A 20,627-nucleotide genomic window follows, 5' to 3' on the forward strand; every position below is an offset into this window, starting at 1 on the left:
ACTATAACAATTGGACTGACAACTGATTAAGTGCATTAGTTATTTATTGCTGCAACTTATTTCATCATAATGGAGACACATCATTCACACATGTATGACAAAATGAAACATTTATGATTTCATGTAATAACTTGAGAAAAAGGAGAGTGGAGATATGACATCATCAGCACCTCTAATTCATGATGATGTTCCTAAAACTGTTTTCACAAGATATTGATAAACTTTAAAATTCAATAACTTCATTATTTGTAATCCGATTTTGATGAGATTTTCAGCATTTTGCTTTGTGAATTTTACTCTATTTAAATATTTTCAGCCCTAACCACCCCTTTAAAGTAATATTGCAGAATATATATTCTTAACTTAGTGTATTATTTTTGCAAAAGCAAATGTAATAGCTTTTCAAAGCAATAGCTAAATGAAGTATCAAAATTTCATGAACTTGGTGATGATAGTACTTATGAATTTTGTCAAACTATTATCCCAGAGAGTTAAAATGTGTTCTTACTCCTTGAACATGCAAGTGAAAGTGCAGTGAACTTTCAGATTTTGATAATAATGCTAAATAGTCTATCAACTTTTTAAATGCATCAATTTTAGCAAGTAGAAGCAATTTGAATTCACACAATGACACATGAACTGAACATTATTCATAACCCTGCTATTTTTAGAACAGTATTCATAACATAAAAGTGGAACATACATATCTGGCATTTTGCACACTTTGATGAAATTATTAAATAATAACCTCAAATGTCTGAAGGTCATATTAATGTACTAATGTCTGTTCAGTCTTAATAATAATTCAAAGGTGACCTTCAATCATGTCTGAAGGTTATATCAGGCCTGGGTTATATGTCAATAATAACTTAGATTGATTGACAAGTTTAACTGCTTACTAAAAACAATCTAATGAGACAAGAGCATGAATAATTTTAAGCACATAGACATGTTCATCACTTTGCAAGGATATATAGTAACCATAGTGAGAAGTAACATCTTTTAGGTTGGAAGTTGCCAATGCTTAAGTGACAAGAGATGTGTATTTGAGACAACTCCTCCATCTTTGTTCCCACAAATAATTGTAGGTCTACAGTATTAAAAGGAGGAAGGTACAGAAGAATTAAGTTTCATAACACTAAAAATTGGGAAGGGGTCCTTCAGAAAAAGCAAGATGCTCAGATCTCAAAGACAAAATATGGTGTCGCTGGATTTCTAGTTGCGATTGATTTGAACCAATCGCAAGATGAGGCCAACTTGTGACATCAATTCCTGAAAATTTATCCACTGAAGAAAGTACATCATCAAGAAGAAATGTCCTCAAGGAAATGGATATGAGACACTTTGTCTGACCTACAAAGATGAATATCATGTAATGTAAATCATCTCTAGTCCCTGCTAGAAGGACATTACTCATTGTCCGCCTTTAAAACATGGAGATTTAATGTCTTTTGGGCTCTCAGTGAATGATCATGGTCTTATCAACTGTGTCTAAGGAATCACTCAATCTGTCTCTTCAAGAGGGTTTATCCATCGAGGTGTGGGTTGCTAGGCTGGGTACTGCACTTCCCAACCTATCACAAGAAGAATTGAGAATCTCTCAATTTCAAAATAGGAATAAGGTGATATGTGATACATGTTTATAGTTTATAGTTATAGAAGTAGAGCAGAATTCAAAACATTATTTACAAGGTTGAAAGGCAAATTGGAAGAAACTTTCCTTCCAAATAGACATGGCTGTCAGCTATCGATATTGTTGATAACATCCCTATGTCTATGTATGTTACAGTTGTATTCGTAACCTTCCTCAACAAGAGTATTGTTTGGTGATCTGCCTAAGCATGGCATAGGAAATGGAGAAGAGTTTTATAAATGTTACTATTTTTTCTTATCTATTTTTACTTAGGGGACCTGTTTTACACATAAGTTTTCTCTTTTTTTAATACTTCATATCATTTTAATGTACATGTAATTCTAAATGTAAAAAAACACAGCAAAGCCATGCAGTGCTCTCTGTGTTATCTACAGTAGATAGCAAAGAAGAGGATAAACAGAGAAATAAGAAATATGGAAAGAATGGGAAAAGATAGTAGCGTTAAATATCAACCAAATATGAACAATTTCAATCTCAATAAAGAAGAGTCTGAAAGAGAGACTAATCAATTAAACTCCTGAAAACCACAATGTCCACCACATTACTTGTCAAAATGAAGGAGAATTTGAAACATTACAGGCTTATGATGGAAATCGAATTGAATTTTCTCTGCCTATTTTGTCAAATGAAAGTATATATCCCTTTATCACAACTTCCCCAAATCTAAATGACCTCTTTCCACTTTTTACACTGTAACTCTTCTTTTGAAAAGCTGTTCATAAACTTTGCTCATTTTTATGAAAACCTCGCCAAGATGAGCAATACTACAGTCTGTGAAACCGTCCTGGTTCCCAACAGGCATTTCACTCTGAATCAGTTCTAAAGAGTCATCTCTTTATGTCTGGTATCTCCCCTAATCATCATATCTATCTTAGATGATTCATAGCAACCAATGCAACACACATGTCCAGTTTGTAATGATGTCATTTACAAATGAGCTGCTGATTACAGACTGATTCTCTGAGGATAGCCAGCCTTGGAGCAGTGTCATATCTAATTCATACACAGATGACCAGAGACTGAGATCTTTATCTAGAGGATGAACTATGATTGGTCTCATACCGTGAGATATTATTTGCCATTGCACGTTAAGATATCAAAGACATTATTGGCTATTTTTTTGACACGATAAAGAAGGTTTCTAAATTTGCTCAAACTATCCTATATATTTCATACACAGATGACCAGAGACACTGTTTTTTATGTACTTTCTTGAAGGGGTTTCCCTTAAACCAGTTCAGAAAACATTTTAGAAGATCGCTTGGCTAGAGTTCTCATCACCATCTCCTGAACTGGTTTCTAGACCTGCTTCATGTCAGGTGGTGTTGTCCTATGGGAACACTTTCAGTGGGTCTCTTGATGTTTCACACAAAAATTTGGAACTGCAGTGTAGGCATTCCTACACACAGTTGTCTGTATTCTCAAAAGAGGTTTCAATTGTACTATGGTACAAAATCGCAGTTTATGCAGATTTCTCGTATTATTGCACTTCCCCTTTTGCCAAAAGCGCATATTTAATTAGATTTTTCTTAGTGTAAATGATGAAATAAGTGTAATCTGCATACTTATGGTTTTGTACCATGGTAGAGTAGACATGGAACCCCTTTCGAGAATACAGGTCAGTGTGTACTGAGTAGTGCGTCCAACATGCACACATTCTTGTGCTTTTGTGTGAAAATCATCTCCCCCCAAAACAGTTGTGTCCTCACCTACTCTTAAACCAGTTTAACAAGGCAAAGCGACCTTGAAAATCGCATTGGTTTTCTGAACTGGTTTGATCATTTCCAAGATTGCTCCAGCCTTCCCATTACATGTTAAAGTAATTTCTACTAAACTTGATTAAGAAAGTAGATAAGAATGGTGCCTAAGATCTTTACCTAGAGGATGAACCATGATTGATCTAATATTACAAGATATTATTTTCTATTGCATGGTAAAATATTAGAGAAGCTCTACATAGCATCCAGGGCAAAATGTATGTTGATATGTTCAAAATCATTAATAATCATTATAAAACATGAAGTTTTGTAGAAAACTTGCTTTGATCTGAACATGCACTGTTGTAACCAGGAAATAAAGACCATATGTTCCTAATCTGTATGGGAGAATATGACAACAAAAAATTAATTCTCATAATTGTACAAAAGCATTTCTTCAGGACTGACGAGAACGTGAAGATAAAAACCAGAATCCCCGTTCTAATGGCCCCCTATCAGGTGGAAACCAACCATCGAAACCTACTATGCCACTTTACAATTCCTGTCTTAAATCTGCTACATTTCCTGTTTCCCCCCTATGTTATACTCCCCAGAGAGTCACCTGACTGGGTCATCAACTACCAGGTCTCCCATTCTTTACTTTTCCTTCAGACGCTATCCGTTACTTTATTCTTTCTATTGGTTTGTGAATGGAAACACGCAGGGCTTATAAGTAGATTGGACTGTTTCAAGAAGGTTTTTGACATCCTCACATAAAACATACATAAATACATATTGATCATAAGTGTATTGTAAATGAAATGTCTTAATTTTTCTTTTTTTTCACAGAGGTTACCTCAACATGCAGAGAGATGGGTTCAGAGTTTTTTTTAAGTTAGGATCAGGTTGAATAATAAAATATTTATTTTCAGATAAATAAAACAAGGAGATGAAAGGAGGGAATATAAAGGAGACAGAGAGAGGTTTCTAGAGAAATAAAGAGCAAGAATGATTACATAAAGAAAAGGAAATTTCAAAAATGACGATGAAAACATGAAGTCAATCAAAACGCTAAACTTTATACATAGGTGAGTCACATTGGAGTGCATGTCACCATCAATTCACATTAGCGATTGGATATCTTGAGTTGCAAGACATACTTTTCTTGCGGCTTATTCTAAGACCAAACTGGAAAGAATCAATCGGAGATGATAATGACATCAGACAACCTGCAGGCAGTTGCTTAATAGTTTAAAATTAGAGGGTGAATATTTGGACCCCTGTCTGAATCACTGGAGCATAGACTTTCCAGTCAAGATCTATTCAGAAAGGCCCAAATCTAATCTTCACTCGTACCTGCACATAAAGATAGACATACATGTAGACTTCAGAAAGACTTTTCCTTTCACCAATCTGTATTGTAGGGTTGACCAAGAAACTAATAATGTTATATCAATTTCTCATTTAATCTACTCAATGTTATTCAGGATAGGAGCTATAAACTGCCCACAGTGAGGTTTATCAAAATTATGTGATTTTCTTTACTCTTGTCCAGAATAGAACACTGTAGTAATTGTATGATGAAGCAATACTGTCTGATATAGACAAATATTTTTGTTTCTGAATTCATGGCTAATTAAATAAATCCTTGCAACAAACCATGTGTTTACACGATTAATCTACCCAAATGGTTTTTTTTCAACTCTCAGTATTAAAGGAACTGTTGAAGAAAGATTAGAGAGAGCGAGGGATCGAGAGAGAGAGAGATTACATGTCTTTATGCTAAAAATTGAATATAAGTTAAATTTTAAAGTGCCTTGGCTGAGATATTTTTGTAATATTAACATACTATCCTAATTTATTTCATTGTAAACATCAGGTGATTCAATCTACACAATCACATGACACAGGAAAATCATATTTCATGACAGACGTGATTATGTTTGCGTCTTTTCCTCGGTCCCAAAACATGATGTACATTAGGGGATTAATCATTCCTATAGTTGATGCTATCGTTTTTTGTTGTTGACAGAACGTGTCAAATCTCCACCCTGTCTCTTCCACTGACGGCAACAAACTCTCGTGGAAATCATGATACTTTCTAATTCATATATTTGTTTTGTCAAAAAGCCTTTGAAACTCGTATCTTATCTTTGCAACAATTTTTCCCTCTCTCTTTTGGCAAGTTAAACGTAAGTTCATTGCTCTATGGCGACTGATATTGATACGTTTAACCTTTCAATCCCATCATGCACTTGACTTGAGTTCTGACATACGAGGGAAGTCACACTTGTATTTCTTTACCCTACACACCTTTCATTTTTCAAGGTGGGTCAAAAATTATACATCTTGATTGGCCTGGCCCTGAAAGGTTCAACGTCCTGTCATGTTTATATTTATGAGTATTTCAGATCTGAGTGCAGCTTAGCGTTATGGTTGTTTTGAGAAAACTATGAAAATCAAGCACTAAATAAGTTGTTGATAGGTCAGAAAATTGCTTTCCCCATACCAGTCAATAAAGTTGAACAAATCCAACGAAGTCTTCTTCCACTTGCAACAAACAACTAGGTAACAACTAACTAAATGTAGGTCTTATTTTCTCAATATTAAGTCATCAGTGGGTGTTTCAAAAAGCTGTTCATAACATTACTCATGACTTTACGTACAACTGCAACATATTCTTAGGTGGTTGCCAGTTAGGCATAAAGTTATTTGCAACTTACAAACACATTTATGAAACACCCACCTGGCCACTTTGACAATCAGTAATAGTTGAATATAGAGAATATAGTTGACCTAGCTGATCCCATTGTGATTTCAAATTTGATTCTGCAGAAATATGAATGAGATATAATATCATCATGGAACATGAAATGGTCCATCAAATAATTAAAATCATCTGTACATGACTTGAGTCTTACTCACCATTCAAATAATTATACTATACTTGTAAGTCAAGGGCCATGTAACATATACATTCAAGAGATAAAATCTTATGTAATTTTTGCACATAATTTGCCAAAGATTTAAAGTTACAATGAAATGTACAACTGTTTGTATGTTTTATATTTAAGGGACCAATAGAAGAGACAAAGATATCTTTTACTAACTTGTCACATATTACAAAAAGCTTAATTGTAAAATTTGTCAATAACCATGGTTTTACCAGAATTGAGTACATATCTGTGGCCCTTACGACTTCAGTTCGTCACCTAGATTTGACCGAAATTATCTTGCTTTCAAAAATGAAAAATAAAAAATGTCATTAATGCAATTCAACGTACCACATATGTTTTTTCGAAATGGAGCATGAAACATTGAAAACATGAAGCTAATCACTCTTGTGAAATGTCACAAGCCGTCCCCATGACGATTAAGTCTGAGGGGTGAAGATAGAATCTACTAGTGAGGATGTATAGGAAGGGTCTTGAGACATCGTTTTAAATCTCGGCTTACATGACTGACTAATTGAAATAAGAAGGAATGAAGACAGGCCGAGTAGGGTTAAGTAGAGCAAAGTTCCACTCAAACAGCCCAAATGCATCCTGGTGATAGGTGTGTAAAGCTCAGTGTATGATCACGAAGAGTGGTGCTTTCATATGCTCTCAGGGGACGCACCTTCAAACATTACTGCCAAAGTTTATAGATCAGCAGTTCGTGTATGACCTGTATCATTTTCATCAAAACTACTGAATACATGCATACCCAAATCAACAAGAAAAATAAATACATGAACAGAAAATCTAGGAAAGCAATGACTTTGTAAGCTTTCATGGAGACACTCTTTCAACCTTGTTGCAGAATTCCTGCATTTCTCACCTGCTACTGATTGTAGATGTCATTTCTCAGATAGCCTAAACCACATGGGCTAAACCCAATTGGTATATTATCAATTTGGTCTAATCGCTGTTCTACCCTATACTTAAATTCCACTTTGTCTAACACTTATTTTGCACTCTGTCAAATAAAAATTGGCTTCATGAAGAAGTTTCAGAAGGAGGTCCATCCAATCGAATAGACCAAGTGGATATTATTACTAGACTAAATGGTTAGTAGGTGAGCTCGTGGTGGACAAACTAGGATTTAGACCATGTGGGATAGCAGTCGATGTGGACCAAGTGGCATTTTACCCTGGAACAATAATTTGATATCTCTCTTTCCCTCACTCTCCCCCCTCTATTTCTTGACTTTTGTTTGTGGTATCTGTTTTTTCCCCTTCATCTCCCCCCAGTCTCCTGCTTCCCAGCAATTTTTTTTTTATCTCTCCTTTCCTTTTATCCTTTCTGTCTCTCCATTCATATTACCCGTCTCTCTCTAGCTCTGTCTAATTCTGCATCTCTTATCCCCCTCTCTCTCCCCTCTCAACCTTCCTCTCAATCTTTTGATACTACATTAATCTCCCCATCATTTGTCTTTACTCTACCTACTTTCCTAAGCGGTAAGTTTCTTGGAGCAAGTTTCATTGCGGAAGGCATTGTTTCCTCCCTGAGATGACGTCAAAAGCGGTTTTCCTCTTGAGGCAGTCGTCTTGCTCCGTTCAGGGCTCAAACTTAAAACTCTCTTTGACAGCTCATTAGAAGCTACAGGTGGTACTGGCACGCAAGAACCTGTCATCCCCTCAGGCAAAATGTACTTTTCCATTGTTTCCACTCATGACAATGTTCGGTGGATTGTTCCATTGTTTCTTTTAGGGTATATAATCCCTTCATGGCAACGAAAGTTCCCTCACAATAATAGAGGAAGAAAACATTCTCCACTCACGATCAACTCATCACTTTCACCCATTTTTAAGGGTGAATGTCGCATAAACCACACAAGTTGGGAAGCGGAAGACATTCAATTATCATTTTCTCTTCCTGCTCTAATTGAAACAGTTGCACTTTCTTGTCAAGTATGATTTTAGTAATTGTTGACTATGACATAATCTAAAACACAATTTCAGCCTTTCGTGTTTTTAATCACACATTGCTTTGAGGGGGTAATATCATTAACCGACTAATAAATGGGCAATGAAAATAATAAATCTATTTAAATCTATTTTAATTTAAGAACCTAATGAATACATGTACAATGTACCTTTACTGGGATTTACTCCTTTTAGCCGAGAAAGCACAATTTGATGACCCATTTTAACTAGAAATGATCATCGTAATAAAAAAAATCAATGCATCTAATTGTTGCTTGTTTTCCAACAAACGCTCCATGCTGCTAAAAAAATGTGAAATTACTTTGTTTCTACTAAAACTAAAAGTTTGCTATTAGTCAAACCATGTATCAGAGAATCATGCCCCCCCCATGTATCAGAGAATCATGCCCACCCCCCCCCCCCCCCGCCCTGATGGCATATCAATAAAATGATAAAGATACTTGACTTCCGCTTGTTCTATCCCTAATATTTGATCACAATGAACAAACTACATGTATAGGAAAGAATCCCAGCTTAGGTTAATCTTCTAACTGCAGATAAATTAGCTCTCCCAGTGATTGTCTGTCTCTGCAAATCATCAAGACTTTTTGAGGTAAAGCCTAATTTCGATCTAACTTTTCAAGTAATATAACATTAGGCTAAATGTTAGCCTATGTTAATGTTTAGATGTAACATCAGCTGTTCCATTTATTGATCTTACCTTCTTAGACCATTTGAAGATTTGGAGAATTATTATCAATTCGGTTCATAAAAGATATATGGACTAATTTCAATAATGTTGGAAACATGGTTGTTTCTTTCGGCTCACAGATACAGCATCGGTCAGAACATGACATCAGGCAAAGCCCTCGGGCGTAGTCGCATTGTGGTCCTCTCGAGCCTCTAGAAACAACCATGCCTCTCATAGCAGTCCTTATTTCTATATATTATTATATACAACCCCCCCCCCATTATTTCAAGCTGTCTGCTATGCATTCACCTATAACAAGGTGCTTCTTGACTTTAGCTTTGAGGAATGGGTATAGCGGTCAATCTATTTCTACCAATCCACCTGTCAGTAGGCTCTCAATATCAGGATATAACCCAGCATGACAATCTCTCCTTTTCCACAAACTCCGCCTAAAATTAGACTTGCACTCGTCACTTTTAATTGATCAGTCCACCTTACTCATCTCTTACTTTTTATTTCAGCATCTAGCACCATCATCAACAAAAATAAAATTTATCTATTTCTACAAGATCTAAATATATGCTTTCTTTCATGTTCTTTGATCATTTATTTAGTGCTTTCTGAACACTTGTTGCATGCTTGTTTTTTATAAGTTCATTGTGGTTGGATTGTAAGCTCACTACAATGGGTAACATAAATATTTTCAAATTAGAGTTTCTACAGCTTCTGGTTTATAGCCACTAATACCAGTTGGACTCAGTCCCAGTGCAGAGTTTTCTTAAGCTGTCTATAAGTTACTCGTGACTGGAAAGGCAATTTGACTTGTTCTTGGGTTCCGATTAGATTATTAATAATTTTTTACTACCCTCTTGAAATTTGAAATTAAATCCTTATAGATAGGCCAGCGTTTGCCCAGCCATGTATACGTTTGAATCACTGTCATCCGAATTTACAAGCATCATTGACTTGGAAACAAAGTTTATTTGCAACATAATGTACTTTTTGTCAGAACTCATGATATTTTGTTTCTGTCATTGTTTCTTGCAACGTGGGCAGGTGGGTGGCCACCGGCCATTTAGGCCCCACCTTCTGTTACATTAACAAATGTCTAAATGCAAATTTGATTGTACAAGTAGGTAGGATATCCACTCCCACTAAGTAACAACAGAAAGAAAATAGGTACTGTATCTCATTTTAGGTCAGCATCAAGATAACGATCCACAGTCCAACATTACCTTCCAGCTTAAAATGTCAGGGAAGTTCTTACTAAAAAAAAGGGGCTTTCACAATTGCTTGTGTGATCATTTGCGATCATTTGGTCACAATATATGTTGTGCGGAATCGCAACGGTTGTAAGCAGTCATAACATCAATTGTGAAAGGGGCCTAACGGGACTCTTCAATATTCCACAAAATTTTTATGATGTCAAATATTAGGCCTAAAAAGATTTTACTGTAATTAATCAATTACATTTCCATATATCCTGTTTTCAATGTCTGCCTGGTGTGGTCTTTAGACATAGGCTTCATCTAAACTCCCCCTGATATAATGAATGTGTACTTACATGATGTGTCATTGATCCATTCTATCGAGGATGGATCGTAGCTTTGGAAATAGCTGAAGATATCCTGAGTACTCATGTCATCCACTCCTATTATATGAATTGCTTCCAGACGAACTAAACTACCATCTGATAACAAGAACAAATTGAAAATAAAATTTACTTTCAGTCATACAAAGTATATTAGATGGAACAGTGAAAGATACTCTCTCACAGTAATTTGGGGACACTGATGAAGTAGCAACAATAGGTCATTAACTATACTATTAATGATACATTTTCAAGAATTAGGCCCTGGATGGACTTAAAATAAAGGAGAAGATAGGTGTAGTGCCTAGTTCAAACTGATATTTTAACAGGTCTTTTTTCACAATTTCCCACATCTCAGATATATTTTTTTTCTTGCCTCAACAGCAGGTCATATTGAGTATGAACTTGCCATCAATCAAGAACAGTTTTTACAACTTGGTCCATCTGAAAGAATTTAAAAGCAAGAAGTCACTTCTAATCTGAATCAAACGACATAAAATTCCACATTACATACAACCTCCTATCACTGCCGCAGCAATAATGTCAATATTCATCTTTGTTTACGGCCCATAAAAAATGACTCAGAAGACACTTTTTTTTCCTATGCTATTCAACACATCCCGTTTATCTTATGAAGATCTTAACATGTTACTCCCTTTTTAAAGAGGGAGTTCAGCCTAAGGTCAGTATTTGGTTTTAAAGGTGAGATACAAGTTCCTATTTTATGATGAAAAAGAAATTCTTTTTTTTTCATGAAAATAAACATGGAATAACAAACCAATGTGTAAATTTTCAAGATGATGGAATAAACAATTGATAAAATTGCAAACTTTTCTTTTATTTCAAATGATTAAGTAAAAACTTAGGAATGGTTACCTAAACAAGTCTTCACCATGTTTACTAGGTTCACTAATTTAAGCAAGTAATGATCATGCTATCCATATACATGTACATATATCATCTTGACATGGATGTTTTTAAACTCAATATTCCTTTCAACAGGGCTCCACACTAGTTCTTTTTTTTCTACTGGTCTGACCTGATCATGTCGGACCATTAGATACCCATTTTTTTCATTTTTACCGGTCTGAACCTAAAAATTTACTGGTCCCCCCAGAATAGAAAAAACAAAACTTGAATTTATTGCTGTTTGTTATTTCTTATTGTAACCTCCCCCCCCTCCAAAAAAAAAAAAGATACACACAACATCATTCATGAGAGCCATTTTTCAATTTTAGAGAGACGCCAGACCGGTGCCAGTGTCGCACGCTGCTTTCAATGCTTTAATGTTCCTTTCCATCTTTGGGAGGTATGTAGGGTCTGCTTATTTCCAGCAGCAATAAACTCACCTCTCGTCAGGACCTTGTATTATCAGAACATAGAATCTTAATAATCTACATTTTGACATGGTTTACTGAGCATTTAAATGTGAGGGAGACATGTTTTGAATGTGTTATCAAGTTTACTGTTCATGACAATTAATTTGTCTCACCCTCTAATCCCCTCCTACCGGTCTAAAAACTTATAAAACATGTTTAAAATCTACTCAATTTGAAAATTTTCTTGCTTTATTTGGGAGTGTGGTCATTCTTCTCGGCGCACAATAATCACCTTTCACATGATTGAATTATGGGTTTAGGAGTGAGTAAAAGAATGGGAGAGTAGATGGCAGGAAAACATGAAAAGTAAAATGACTGTTTAAGAAAGATGGAAAGAAATAGAACAAGTAGATAGCAAGATATAGGCAGAAAGGGGGAGTGACAGAAAGAAAGAGGGAGTGAGAGAGATGGACAGGGGCACAATAGTAGAAAGGATCAAGATAAGGGATTGAAGATAAAAAAGAGAAAAGAGAGGAAAACATGAGAAAGAAAGAGAAAAGGGAAAACAACAGAGGTAAAAGAGTCTTAAAGAAACAGAGAGAGAGAAAGGAAGGAAGAGGCATCTTAACTTGTTCAAGACTAAATGATTCTGCTTTTCCCATAGCCTCCAACCTGATGTGGTCTAGGTCTGCAACAGGTTAAATGTATATGTACATATACCTGTTCTAGAGAGATGGAAAAAGAGACAGAGACACCATTCTCATTATACTTTCTAAAACTAGTTTACTGGAAATCTGTTCAGGAAACCAGTTTGGAAGATCGCTTTGCTAGCGATCACATCTGACCACCCCAAAGTGGTTTTCAAAACCACTTCATGTAAAACGGTCTTGTTGCTATAGGAGTACTCTCAGTGGGGTAACAAGTTTCGCACGTAATTTTAAACCGCAACGTAGGCATTCCACATACAGTGTGTGGAGTAGCGTGCACGGAATGTGCGAAGATCGCTTCCTGAAGAACGGTTGTGTCCTCACTTACACTAAAACCAGTTTAACGAGGCAAAGCGATCTTCAAAACTACATCGCGAGGTGGCTTTCTGAATCAGTTTGGAAGATTTCTTCCAAGACCGCTTCGACCTTTCTCACTACACGTTAAACTAGTTTCCACTAAACTTGTTTTAGGACGGTAGTGAGAACAGTGTCAGAGAGATAATACAATGATGGAAGAAATCATCTTACCTATTTTAGATCCTGGAGCTAATATAACGTTTGATATATCCTCCTCCTGCTCCTCCTTCTCCTCTCCAGCTTTATCTTTGCTTGCTGTGCCAAATCTTTTGGCTCTGTCTGCTCTTTTCTGACGGGCTTCCTGATTTAGAATTTAAAAAAATTAAACAAAATTGATGAAAATAAAACAGCTAGGACCAATAAGACCACTATTATTTTTTTTAGTTCAGACACTGACAATTCTTATTATGTTTGATCTTCTGAGATCAAGAATAAAAAATATGTATGAAGAGCCTACTTTTCTTGATGTCCACTTTGCATAGTTTATGCTTGAGGCTCTTCTTATAGTTTTGATGGAAAGTTCATTTAATATGCAAAGGAACTCCTAAATAAAGCAATGAAATATGGAAAGAAGTTCCATAGGAGAGAAATTAATTTCAGCGAGTGGAAACAACTGCGGGAGAGTGGAAACACTCTACTTGAAAGCGGGTCTAGGTGTAAAAGTAAGCTAATCAATAGCTTCCCTTTACAAAGAGAGACTTATCAACAGGACTTATCTGCCTCAGGCTTCCTCCAACTTCTCTATTATACCTGCTTTAGTTATCATGACAATCTTAATTTCGCTGAGATTTACAGGATTAAACCTCTTCCAAACATTGCGAAGGCACGAAGCATCCAACACCTTCCAAGCGTGCGACCGTGCTTGTAAGGACGTTTCCTGATAAGATAATTTCGCCCATTTACTGAAACGAACCAAATTAAGCCCAATTTATCTCTCTCATAACCCTTCCACTCACTCTTACTCACATTCCAATCTCTTTTCATTGGTCAATTACGAGCTTCAAATCCTTGCGATTGCGTCTTCTGATAGCTCTAAATTAGATAACGGCTGGTGTGAATCAAATCTTTCCTTGAGCGAATATTCCATCACGTGAATATTTCAATCATTTTTTTTTCTCGAGGTGGTATAGTTTCAGTTTCAGGGTGCAGTATGCTGTCATTTCCTTCACAAAGATTCAAAAGAAGTGTAGCATATAAATTCAATTAGGCCTCACTATAGGATCTATCAAAAACAATTTTGCCTCAGGTCTCTTTTATATCATTTTTCCTTTCAAATGGTAGGGCTCAGCAACTGCTGACCCCCCAAATCAGTCAGGAAATTCAAGTAATCCGTAATGCAAAGGAAATTCACATAATCAATGTTACATTTTCACAATATTAAAATGAACTGGTGAATGATGTTCTTATTACAAGAAATAAGGTAAATCTGAGGTTTTTATGGTAAGCAGGCAGACTCAAGAAAAAATTGCGTAACTTCATAACAAACAGTAACTGAGATGCTACTTTACAGCATATTATCTATGTGCATTCAAGGAAATAATCCTGCTGGGAACCCATTCACCTACGTGCAAGTTGAAAGTTAATTGCATTTAGATTGTAGTCTTTAACCTACATGTAGTTCAACTCTAATTGGGATATCCTGAATCTCTACCGAAAGTTGGCAAAACTTTGATTATGATGCAAAATTATTTAATCCAACAAACAATTTCTTGTTCGCATACTTCCTTATCTATCTTCAGCTGTTTTATGAAACAATGCAAAAAAAAATCTCAATGGACATGAATCGCTTTCTTGATCAACTTCCATGCCTCTGGCACACTTTCACAACTCACTCACGCATGCATCCATGCAATGAGGTTCTGTGACAGCAACAGCTCTGACAACACACCTCTCCAAACATCTGCTCCGAATAAACCTGAAAATTAGATTACAGTTCATATCTCAAATTTGTCTACAGAGTGTCTAGATTTTACCCCAAACTGTTGGAAATTATCAGAAACTAATCAAGCAAGCCTATAGGGACTTGTCAGCCTGAGGGTGAGATTTCATACTTTCGATTGTTGTATTATTAGAAAGATGTACGTGGGAGCATCAACCCACTCACCCTGCCACAGGGTTAATAAGTACCTGAGGCTGTGGATGTATACCAATATCATAAAATATAGAAAAGTGAAGGTATTAATAATTTTGACTATACTATTAAATACCTCAAAGACTTATGCACACATCACTTGATTCAAAAGGGTTATTTTAAAAACATCCCATGAGAAGATTCACTTGGGGAATTTCACATTATTGTAATATTCATTTGATATCAGATAGTGGATGCTACATGTAGTTGGTCATCGGAAAGTGTTCTTTCCCATTTTCCTGTAATAAAAAACAGGTTACACGCTTCGCAGACACCATCAGAAAAATCTGGAACTACTCCATAATCCTTCGCAATTTTGTGACATAAACCATTTGGCATGGTACCTTTAACATACATGTAACTGCTTTCATTCAGACCTTTAAAAAATATACTGCAAGAATACACTAATCACACTTCTTATCAAAGTTCTGAATAAATTTCAAATCATTGCACATTTTAACAACCTAATAGAATGATTTCATATTTTATAACAACCTAAATGATATATATATTTTATCTTAAAAAAGAGATGTTAGTATAACAGACTCAGAAAATGCAAAATAACTGTTAAGTTATCTGTCATCATTTCTCACAAATATTATGAAATTCCACTGTTTTTATCAAAACTAAAATTTCTCTAGGCTGGACTTCCTTTCTATACTGGATATTGTTCATTACCTATTTCCAGATGGCACTTGGAAATAAAATGGGTCAAAGGAATCTTTATAAATACACTTTGATATTGATCAAACAATAATATATCAATCAAAAGAGTAATTCTATAGGTCACAAAGATATTTGCAAATTATTTACAGTAAACACTTTATAAACATTATTAAGAAATTATATTTATCAATTTTCTAATTACATGTATATGTAGCTTGGCAACATGCTTTTATGATCTTTACATTCTGAGTGCTTGTGATTGAATGAATAAATTTGAATTTATCTAAAATACCATTTATATTTTCTTTTGACACCTTTTTGACTGTCAAATTTCTACTTAGAATAAACAATAAATCCAGATCAGCTGAGGAGAGTGACAGAGATAACTCATAATTTAGATTTAAATCCTTAATTTCATTTCAAATGAATTACAATAGAGTTGACTCTCCTCTGACACAATTCTCAGTAAAATTTGACTCTCTGAAAAAATCAGATAGGAGGGAGACGACTATCAACTATTAATATTCTACACATCAGTGACAATAAAAAAGCATTATATCGTACTTAAAAAATGAGGTGGTACTCAACTGAAATTCTTTAGTCGTAAGACCCTTCATTATACTTGAAGTTGTTACTTCTTTGTATACATGTATCAATATATATTTCCCTCCAATAATATTCCTTCTGGAGAAATAATTCTAACTATAGAATTAAACTGCATGCATCAATTTTTCATAATTTCATAAGCTCTTAGCTGTCCTTTTAAACAATAAATATCACCTAAACAGGCTCGTTTAAAATAAAATAGGCCCAATATTTTTCTACTCAAGAAGATATTTTACAGCTCAAATTCTCAGGACAAAAACTTGCAAATGAAGTTAACACATTATAGCAGAATACTATTTTTTTCATAATCCATTTTACAATTTTCTAGCATTTAATTATCAATGCTGTATTACAGCACCAAGAACTTCTGAAATTTCCTAATGAATTATTCTACTAAAGTATACCTCGTAAATCATGTGGGACAGTTGTAATCCCTAACACTGATAAAAATTGGTATTTAATGAGGCCTTTTCCATTACATGAATAATCCTCATATTTGGGAGAACACTAATGAGAGTGGAGTAGTAAAGCTTAACATGCCCTTCCTTCAACATGTTCTTGTTTTAATACATTAATGAGGAGCAGATTGCTAAACATGTTTCTTATTTAGAACTCATATGTCTTTGATCTTAACCCTTATCAACTTGGAAATCCCAGGGGTACGTTGGACGAAAATCACACTTGACATTAAGATCTAGATCTCAATAAAGATAATTCTAATGAGATGAAATATGATCCATTTCACTGCTTTTCTAATTTGGTTAATCTATTGAATAATGTAAGTGTAAAGGACTGAAAATTCACAATCAATTTAGATTCTCAAAGGCCATCACCATAGATATTCACCAACAATGCATATTTTTATGTATCATAAAACCCAATTAATTTGCAAACTTCTGGCAACCCTTCAGAACCATCTCGCAGCATACAATACTTAGGATGTGTTAATATTAGTGATATGCTTGCAAGAATTTTTTTTCTTAAATTATGCATTAATATTAGTACTTTAAAAAATCCATACCTAGACAATTTAATATCCTCTAACCACTAAAATTATATGATTAAGTGTACATTACATACAATTCACACAAAGACATACAAGGGAGTTGTGTTTGCAAACCATGTTATTTACCAAATTTGGTTTGAAGTATTAAAGACGGGGAACCAACCCGCAAATTATCAAAGTAGCAAGGCCTGATTATCTCAATTCACAGAGAATATGTCAGCGTCAGTGGCGGTACCTTCTAGCAATGGTTTCCCTGTACTGCAGGTTTGCCGCCTGCCTGGCTGACATACATGTAGGAGGCCTACAGCTAGCCATGCTCTATGCCAGACTTCTGGCTGCCAGAATAGGCTAGACAAGTGTCTGCAAGCAAGAACTATTTGAGTAGTTACAAGTTCTTCAGATACATATGGTTTGCTTCAAAAAACTTGTCGTACAGAAAGCTGAGTGAGAGACCAGGGGATAGTATAAATACGAGAGAAGTGAAACAACATTGAAAAAAGTGCCAATGCATAATGCACGATGAATCCAGATTGGAGAACCTTATTAATCAGCTTTTTTGCAAATGACATCTAAATTTTGCAAATTCTTCCTCATAATATTGAACAAAGTGTATTTCCTTCCAATACAACTTTTGAATGAAGTACTATACATCCAGCTATTAAAGCCGTTTCAACCACAGACTTCTCTTGATGTGGACCCATAATTTGTTTAAAAACTCCTTTATTTTTACTCTAGAGAGTGCTATGCTATAAGGTGCATGAAGGTGTTTATGATTACTGTACTGGGACAATAAACTGATTATCATAATTACAGACCTGTAGATCCATAACATAATTTCTGGTTTTTAAATGCACCATTTCTATAACTTTTCTATTTCTTGAGTTGAAAATTTCCTCAGGCATGCTTGCATAGTTGCAGAGCCATAAGTTCCATCAGGGACGTGAGAGGGAGATGGTTTTCAATCTACATATTGAACAATGGCAGTCTGGCATTGAACACAGTAAAATATCAGTCAACACATATTGGCATAATTACCAAAAGAAGCCAACATGTACTTCAGACTTCATGGACTAATTTCATTTCTGAGAAAATCAAGTTCAGACGATCTTCAAACTATTCTTCAATATTAGAAAATTGTCCAAGGTCCGATCCAGTTACCGACTTGGAGCAGCTGTTTCCTCATCTTGTTATGGGTTTGAGAATTCTATAAATCATCAATTTTTGACAAGTAGCCTAGAGGATTGGATGCAGACAGAAGGCACCGTGTGTGATTCATGTTGATCAAGGGTCTGCAAGTAGTTTGAAACCATCTACCAAACTGAACTATTCAGCAAGATTCTATGCTAGAGCCCCTAGAAAAGGGAGAAAAGCTACTGTGGCTTGTTTTGATTATGAAACATGACATGATTATGATCATGACAATATTTGCAGCAAAACAGAGCAAATCAAATTGGACCCAATATATAGCAGCATACATGCATGTACCTCTATCTGACACAGAACTTTTGTAGGCCTACAATGTAGTTGGCTGGTGGTCTTACCCTGCAAGATAAATGTACTTCATACATGTACACAAGAGTCTAGAAAGCAGGACCCTTTCACAACTACAGGCTCAAACTTTCATTAAAATGATCTTCAAATGTCCCTATACGCCTAAAAAAAAATGTTTCCATTTTTGGTAGAGTCCCCTCGAATTTGGCTGTGACAGTCACTAATCCCATCCATGATGTGTCCTATGGCAAATTATATGAAAGTGTGTACCTTAATATATACCCTCTAAAAACAGATATGTGTAGAATGTAGGCCCTACAGAATAAAAATTAGTTTTATTGGACAAATTGTTGTGAAAAATTACCTTAAGTTCAATTTGACAAATAAAATATAGGGCCTATATCAATAGTTTTTCATTTTTATACAAAATCACTGCTCAAACATGGAATGGGCTGAACGTTTCAGAATATAATCTTTGTCTGTAGCTTTCAGATTTTATTTTATTTGATTTGATTTGATTATACATGTATATAAAATTGAATATATTCATTTTTTTACAAATAGGGTGGCTATTGGATAATTTTCCAACCATTGCTTCTTTGTGAAAATTTGAATATTACATGTAAATGATAATGAGCATTATTGACCCTTTACCAAATATAAGCTTTACAAAGGCTTTAGTACTAAGAGATATTTTTTGCATGATATCAACAACTTTCACAATTTTTTAATGAAGCCAATAACTCTAAACTGAACACTCCAACCTACTTTACATCCGCTAGCACGTTCATGTCCTAAAACAACAAGCATGCAATGATCAACAATCGGCGTAGCCTAGTTTACAAATTCTGCAGCTCAATCGGCTGCGCAGACCTGCGCTGCGATGACAGACCGTACTACTTGGTAGTAGCTTGGGACGGACCCACTGGCACCAAAGCTAATGCCTCCTAATCTAATTTCCCTAATTCTTGTTTTAGCAGATTTTAATAGCTCATCAAGATACCCTAGACCTTCAATTATGCCGTGATATTGTGCTCCCAGAAGTCAACATGCTCCAAAAACTTCCCCTCTACTTTAGTTGAATTTTTTTTATTTTGCATTTTCATGAAAATTGCCAATGAAATGTAGAACGTGCAAGCATTCAGTGTAATTATTCAATTATTGATATTTTCGAAAATAACATGTGTTCAATATCTGACAGATACTATTGTGTTTAAGCTTTGACTTGAGCAAGAAGGGTATACATCCTTGGTGTGCCAAATATTGTTAGAAAAAAATCTTTAAATATAAATGGAAACAATTACATGTATCATCGTTATCCCCCAAACTTAATTCAGCATGCAAAGAGTTAATAAAAGGTGGATTTTCACAAGAGTAAAAAAAAAATATTATCACTGTACCGTATAAGATAGCCTTTCCCTTGACATGATACACTGGCTTCTTTTTTTTTTACCTAGAGACCTTTAGGATTTGGAAATGATAGCACCTGATAAATGTAACAACTCTACACCGGTTAAACTATGGTATTGAGAGGAACACCAGTCAGTGTATACTAAGAGGACCAAATCCTAAAAAGTTAGAAATACACCAAAGTTGTATACATTTTTTCTAAACATAAATAACACCACATAGTGTTAAAAATACCAACATAATAAGTTATAACACCAATAGATGATGAAACCAATGAATTAACACTGGTGGAAAATGTTTGCTGCAGTAATCTGTTAAACACCGGTGGCTCAATGCTAATTTTTTTTGTTGATTAGAAAGGAAACAAGGAGAAAAATCAATTCAATTTTATAAGT

General features: G+C 35.1%; 1 protein-coding gene across 1 annotated transcript in view; it reads right to left on the bottom strand.

The window, feature by feature from the left end:
* The window catches only part of LOC121408851 (nuclear cap-binding protein subunit 3-like), a 70,186-nt gene that overhangs the window by 18,891 nt on the left and 30,668 nt on the right, over positions 1–20,627 (bottom strand). Inside the window, exons 3-4 of the mRNA XM_041600525.1 lie at positions 13,094–13,223; positions 10,513–10,638 (exon numbers count right to left, since the gene is read on the bottom strand). Coding sequence (XP_041456459.1) covers positions 10,513–10,638; positions 13,094–13,223 — 256 coding nt within the window. The remainder of the gene's footprint in view (positions 1–10,512; positions 10,639–13,093; positions 13,224–20,627) is intronic.

This window comes from Lytechinus variegatus, chromosome 2 (assembly GCF_018143015.1).
Source record: "Lytechinus variegatus isolate NC3 chromosome 2, Lvar_3.0, whole genome shotgun sequence".
In the NCBI taxonomy this organism is placed as follows: Eukaryota; Metazoa; Echinodermata; class Echinoidea; order Temnopleuroida; family Toxopneustidae; genus Lytechinus; species Lytechinus variegatus.